Here is a 7194-nt window from a genome sequence, read left to right as displayed (position 1 = left end):
CGCTCTGAGGGGGTGCGGGTGGCGGCCGTGCTGTGCGGCATCTCAAAGGACCTGCTTTGGTCTTCTCCAGCAACCACAGAAGCCGAGACGGAGCCGAGCCTTACCCCCAATGTGATGCTGAACACAGAGAGCAGCGAGGGATATGTGGTGAAAGTCAGGGGGTTGCCTTGGTCCTGCTCCACTGAGGAGGTGCAGCGGTTTTTCTCCGGTAAGCGGAAGTGTGGGAAGTACAAAGGTCTGAGAGGGGCCGGGCTCTGTTGTCAATTCTGGGCTCCTCGTGGGAACACTGCAGTGAGCAGTTCCAGAAAGTGTTCAGGGAACTTCAGTAGCTAGTGAAGTTTGTAATGCAACAAGTGCCTCGGGATGTAGTGTGGAAAGCTGTGCTTCTGCTAGCAGGAGCTAGACAGAAAGGAGCTTAGTCTGGGAGTTGCTGGGATAGCCATAACTGCCTTAGCTTCTTGAGCAACTAGAAGAGAGAAGCTTCCATTTTGAACCAAACTTCAACAAAACTTCAAAATTCTTGCTTCAGGTTGAACTAAGTCAGTTTAGTTCTTGGTCCTGTCCTAATAGGCTCTCTGGTGTTAAGTGTTTAGTGTGTTATGTCCTTCCCCCAAACTGTTAGCACCCAGCAGTAATAAATAGTGGTGATAAATACATGCTTTCTTCAGTGACTGGAGATTTTAAAGCTGCTTCAGTTTAGCATATTGGACTTGATTCTGATGTAATTCATTATGCTTACACTGATTGTTACTATTCCTTATTTTACCTCATGTTGATGAGAAAGTCTACGTAAGTTACGGTCAAAAGCAGATAGCACATTCAACTTGCATTTGATGCAGCAAAGCATTGAAAATAGCTAATTTGCATTTATCCTTAATGTTTTGGTAATACTCAGAAGTGACAAGAAGGGTAATTTGACTTTAGTTAGTCCATCATTGGTCACTATAAAAGTTGCAACAAGAATACTGCTGCTTTTGTTGTCTTGATATAACTTGGTAGCTCTTAGTTTTTTCCCTTTTTTGAGAATATCTGAAGCTTAAAGCCACAATGTTCCTGAAATAAATAAATAAATACTGTCATTCCTGTTTCATTTTCAGATTGCAAAATTCTAAATGGGGCTTTAGGTATCCGTTTCATCTACACCAGGGAGGGCAGACCAAGTGGAGAAGCATTTGCTGAACTTGAATCGGAGGAGGATGTGAAATTGGCACTGAAAAAAGACAGAGAAACAATGGGACACAGATATGTTGAAGGTTTGACTCAGTTGGTCTAGTAACTGACTAAATGTGTTTGTGCTTGGTGGGTTTTTGGTTAATGTTTTTCTGTCTCTTTAAAATGCATGTGAAAGGACAAATGGACTTGTATGTCATAAATTGACTAGTTTCAAGGCAAATGGCTTTTAAAACTGTTGTGTATTCCAGAATGCATTAATTCTAAGTGCCTTTTACAGTTTTCAAGTCAAACAACGTTGAAATGGATTGGGTTCTGAAGCATACTGGTCCCAACAGCCCTGATACGGCTAATGATGGTTTTGTACGTCTTAGAGGACTCCCATTTGGCTGTAGTAAAGAAGAAATTGTACAGTTTTTTTCAGGTATGTGGGATAAAAGTAGTAGCTGTAGCACTATTTGGTCTATGCTAAAAAAAACCCAAAAACACACCAAACCACAAACCAAAAAAAAAAACCCAACAAAATCACTGATTGCCCAGTAGCATGTCTAACAGTATACTGATGAGTATTAAAAATAAGCAATTCTTCATTAGTTAACTGGGCATTAGGGATCAATTCCTAAAGTACTTGTTAACTAAATCATTGAAGGAACTCCAGAAAGCTGCTTTAATTTATACTCGGAGGGATGTACTGTTCTAAGTAAGGATAGCAGAAAAAAGTGTCTTGCTTTCTAAATAAAAAATGAAAATTCAGATGGGAGAATATTTCTACCCAGCCTTAGCTGGTTCACACTGTTCAGTGAAGGATGTAGAACACCCTTACTGCTGGGCTCAGTACAAGGAGCAGGATCTGAGAAAGGGCATGCATTGTGCCCATGATTTCTTATAAACGTAGATTTAGTATTGAGTAAGTGTCCAGAAAAAAAAAACCTGCTGGATTCTACCCAAGTATGGATTTCCCTCCTCTCTCCTCCCCTTCCTGGGGCTGGGCAGGGGAGGAAACCCTTAATGTTGTCTAGCTTAAAGTTTTTATGGATGAAGAGATAATGTCTTGTATTGACTCACTCAATTTTTTGCAGCTGTTGTATGTTTTAGGAACTGGAATACTATTATAAATGCCTAAGAATGAAATCTGTTGATTTATCTAGGATTTAACTTGGTAGTATTTTCAAAGTAGTAGATTTCTAAATGTGTTTAAAATTAGCTGGAATGTTTTGCTATAGCAAGGTATGATTGAGCTTAACTGTTTTGCTTTACAATACAGTAGAAATATTTCCAATTTTACAACTTCAGAACTTGTTTTTTGTTTTCTGAATCAGTAATACATTGTGAACAAGAAAATTTCTAAGCATGTGCATTTTAAGTTGTTTTTCTTACATGGTTAAGTGATTCAAGCTTTAAAAACTGTTAATGTGCTTAATATACAAAATATGCCTCTTCTGTTCAGAAACTAGTATTTTTGAAATTACTTCATGATTTTTTCTTTATTAAGCACTCCTAAAGATAAAAATGAATGCTGAAATTTGATGTTTGCATAAAACTGATTATTTTACCTGAGTTACTTCTAGTAAAAATACTTGTTATCTATAAAGCTGTTTAACTTGCTGTGTTTGAATTTAAGTTATCTTAAAATTCATCTTAAATACTTCACAGAATTGAAGAGGTTTGCAGTAATATGTGAACTTCTTAATGCACCCTGCATTAGATGCTTTATCTGAGGAGTTGTCTGTGACACTCAGAACATTTCTGTGCTCTGCAGGGTGGGTTAAGAATGTAAATTGAATGGTATGTAGTCATGGATCTCTCTTTGTTGACATGCTTTCTCTTCTAGTGTTCTAGAATCAACATACCATTCATTTACAAGTGTTAAAATTCTGGTGTATTTAAAGCTATAAGAAAAACTCATGACTGGGCTTGTGATGTTAATATTGCCCCCCTACTGGGGTTATTTGTCCTTGGGTTGAAGGGTTGGAAATCGTGCCAAATGGGATAACATTGCCGGTGGACTTCCAGGGGAGGAGTACGGGGGAGGCCTTCGTGCAGTTTGCTTCACAGGAAATAGCTGAAAAGGCTCTAAAGAAACACAAGGAAAGAATAGGGCACAGGTGGGGATGGATGGTTGGTTGGCTATGTCACTTTTCTTATGGTAAACAATTAAATCCATATTCTCTCTTCTGAAAGTGTTTTAACATCCAAATAGAAGTAGTATTTTGGCCACTGACTCGGAGATAAAGTTATTGCTAATGTGCGTATGGCACAGGCTGTTTGGATCTACCCAAAATGAAAGACAAAATTGGGCTAAGCTTAAGTGTGCTTTGGGAACTTGGTAATACTGGAGGAGTGCAAAACTGATAGCTTGAAAGCGATGAAGTTGAGAGACTATGGCTTTAACTTCTCAAATAGCACCAATTACACATTTAGCTCTAAAGACATGCACAGTACCCCTATTACCATAAGAAAATGTGATACTTTCTAAACTTGTTTTATAAGTTGAAATGTAACAAATTTTCTTACCGTATTAATCTTCAATGTAATAAGCATAGCTTTCAAGAAATTGTCACAAAGGGTTTTTTATTCTATTTTACTTGTGACTATTTTTCATTGAAGCATGCACTTTTTGCCTACGCTCAATCACTGAAGCATAGGCTGGGTTCACTAGCACATGCAGAGCTTTTTGTAGCATCCTGATGGGTTAAAATCGTGGTGGAGACTGGGTTTTTAACCCTCTGTTTACATTGCCACATGAGCAAAACAGTGCTGAGTTGAGCGGACGTCAGTCCCTCCTGTGTATGTTTTTTGACTAACACTTTAAATTGGGGGGAGGAGGGTGGGGAATCAATATTGCTCCCCCACCCTTAAGGCTGGGATACTGTCAAGTATGAGGAGCATGTAAACCCTTCAGTAATTGTAATTTCTTGAAAATACACTGATTTGAAAGTAATGTAGTGCTTATAGTATGTCATTGCCTACATAATGTAAAGAAACCTGGCTTAAAATAGACTGCCAGTTTCGAGGCTATGACTAAATGGCTTGTTGTAATGTGAAGTTGTGAGGTATTTGTGGAAGGAATTAAATACTGACTTTTTTTCTGTGGAAACACTTCTAGGTACATTGAGATCTTCAAGAGTAGTCGAGCGGAAGTGCGCACTCACTACGACCCTCCACGCAAGCTATTGGCAATGCAGAGACCCGGTCCTTACGACAGACCTGGTCTTACACGGGGATATAACAGTCTTGGTAGAGGAAGTAGCTTGGAAAGAATGAGGCGTGGAGCTTATGGAGGAGGTAAGTACATGAAGTCCAAGAGGGAACTGCTCATCTAAGAAGCAGCAACACTTGGACCTGGTAGTGTCTCCCCTGCTTTGTAACTAGTGGTTTGTATATGTCCTTGGCTTGATTTCTTCTAGAAGAAATGGAATGTTCTAATACTCGTTGTCTGCAGTTTGTTCATGTATCTTTGAATCTTTCTGTAGTTGAAATGAACATGTTGTCCAATCTATTTATAGGTTATGGAGGTTATGATGACTACAATGGGTATAATGATGGCTATGGTTTTGGTTCTGATAGATTTGGAAGAGGTAAGATCTCTCTAATAGGAATAGTAACTGAACTTTCAACATGTCTCAAAAGAAACTAAAATACATCTGAAAGACCTAGAATGGACTCTTTTCTCTGCAGGGATGTCGGACCACAGATATGGCGACGGGGGATCCACCTTCCAGAGCACGACTGGCCACTGCGTCCACATGAGAGGTCTGCCTTACAGAGCTACGGAGAACGACATCTATAATGTGAGTTCCAAATCTGCTGTGTTCTTAAGTGCATGGTTTTAAGATTCAGTGATCGTTACTGGACATGTCAGCTGTACTGCAGTTAACAAGTGCTCCAAGGAGCACTGAGCTGTTGCATTGGTGCGTTTTAATCTGTGTGACTTTCGTATGTAGTTCTTCTCACCTCTGAACCCTGTAAGAGTACACATCGAAATTGGACCAGATGGCAGAGTAACTGGAGAGGCAGATGTTGAATTTGCTACTCATGAGGATGCAGTGGCCGCTATGTCCAAAGACAAAGCAAATATGCGTAAGTACAACTGTCCTGAATACGTGGCTCTAGTCAAATACAGCACTGCAGCAGAGTGCATCTGCTGTAACTGGAATGCCAAAGGTTTTATTGCAGCCTTACTTGCAGTGAGGTGAACTGTGTGTGGATTTGGTGTGTAACGCTCTCACGGCAAAACTTTCTTCTTGCAGAACACAGATATGTAGAACTCTTCTTGAATTCTACAGCAGGAGGAAGTGGTGGTGCCTATGGCAGTCAAATGATGGGAGCAATGGGTATGTCTAGACAGTCGATAACTGCGCTTTTAAACAAGCACTTGATATTTTATGAAGCTGGCTAATTCTGTACAGCTCCTGCTTATTCTATGCCTGGCCTAAAAACTGAAATTCAACATTCTGTCTTAATCACACAGTCAAGGAATCGGAAGGGGTAGTCCAAGATTGGAACACTAGCACATTGCCAGGTATATAAACCTTTTGGGAATACATTTGAACAATTAATAGGTTGAATAAGCTGTGGTGCTGAATGTGGTGTGTGTGCTGGGATGAGTGGCTCCTGGGAATGTGGTGGTGTGGAAGTGAAGTGGGAGATGTCTGTCCTTTTTATTCTTCCCTCTCCCTTTCTTTTGGAGACCATAACATAGGCTGGTGATGGAAGATGTATCTGTTCCACAGAACCTGCCTTTTAAGCCTGGTCTTGGTGGTGAGGGAAAAATCTATGTTGAATTTGGAGAAACAGTCTGAATTGCTCTAGCAAACACTAAAATTGTTTGAAAAATCTAATGTGTGTTTGCAATAGAAGTCTAAAGCCACCACTAAGTCTGTAAAGCAGATACTCTTCTTGATACCTGACTTGCCTTGGTTTCTTAGAGATTAAGGTGGTGGTTGGTTTCAGGGGGTTTCTTTCTTGAGGGTGTGGAGGTGGGAGGGGGTGTGTGCATGTAGATAAGCTGCTGCTTTTACAGTATCTTGATTACAAAATGATTGATGTCTCATGCTGATATTTTAACTACAGAAAAGTGTTGTGGGCACGTAGACAAGTGGTGAGGTGAAGAGCAGTGGTTAGTAAGCTCAGTTAGAGATCTCCTCTAGCACTGCTGTGATGCGCAACCAGCAGCAAGCCTCTGTCAGGACTGTACAAACGCCTAACTCCAGTCTGTGAGTCGGCATGCTGCCTGATGGGCTGGGTACTGTCACTTCAAAGCAAAGATTGAGTCCCCTGAGGTGTATATTGCATACTATAGTAGCAGATTGATCCTGCTGCATGTAGTCCATAGAAACTGCAAAAGCAAACCCTTAGGGCAGGAATCATTTGATTCTCTGCTTGAGAATCACAAGCTGCTAAAGTTCTTGTTGCTGCTTGAGTGTAGGAAAGTCTCTGGAAGCCTGATCATGTTCTGTGAGCCTGTTACCTTACTTGGAAGGAAAGTTACCTCAGTGAGTGAGCGAGCTAGTGCCAGAGCACAGGGGCTGTTGGCCAGGTGAAGGGTGGATTTGTTGCTAATGAGCAGACTTGACAGGCGAGCTCTTAACATTTCCATCTTTAACTTGAAAGGAAGCCAATCCAGTTACGGTGGTCCCGCTAACCAGCAGCTGAGTGGGGGTTATGGAGGAGGATATGGTGGCCAAAGCAGCATGAGTGGATATGGTAAGAGCATTTCCTCACTGGTTTTAGGTGGGCCAAGCACAGCTGGCTTAGCATGCCCTGAGGTGCTGTTCACTGGGGTGTGGATGGGGCAGCACGAGCCCTGGTGAAAGTTGAAGATGTGGCGATTGTGAATTTTAGAATTAATGGAGTGCTGGAGGGGAATGGTGTCACAGCAGGAACTTGGGGGTGGGGGGATGTGGGAAATTATTCTGAAGGGGGAAGGAAATGTGGTAGGAGATGCCGGTCTCCAGACTCCCATGCCTCTAACTCACCTTCTTGGTGTGGAAGCTGGAGACCACCCTGCTTTAATACCTGAGT

General features: G+C 41.3%; 1 protein-coding gene across 1 annotated transcript; it reads left to right on the top strand.

The window, feature by feature from the left end:
* Nucleotides 1-73: 73 nt before the first annotated feature.
* Nucleotides 74-6903, top strand: HNRNPH1 (heterogeneous nuclear ribonucleoprotein H1 (H); the record flags this gene model as incomplete). Its single annotated transcript, XM_010283375.1, has 11 exons — nucleotides 74-208; nucleotides 1098-1253; nucleotides 1451-1594; nucleotides 3137-3275; nucleotides 4277-4455; nucleotides 4677-4748; nucleotides 4849-4961; nucleotides 5115-5250; nucleotides 5421-5504; nucleotides 5642-5692; nucleotides 6784-6903. Coding segments are annotated over exons 1-11 (1288 nt in total), but the record flags the coding sequence as incomplete, so codon positions are not given.
* Between the last annotated feature and the right edge of the window lie 291 nt (nucleotides 6904-7194).

The sequence above is a fragment of the Phaethon lepturus genome, unplaced genomic scaffold (assembly GCF_000687285.1).
Source record: "Phaethon lepturus isolate BGI_N335 unplaced genomic scaffold, ASM68728v1 Scaffold27323, whole genome shotgun sequence".
Classification (NCBI taxonomy): Eukaryota; Metazoa; Chordata; class Aves; order Phaethontiformes; family Phaethontidae; genus Phaethon; species Phaethon lepturus.
This window is presented reverse-complemented; position numbering and strand designations above follow the sequence as displayed.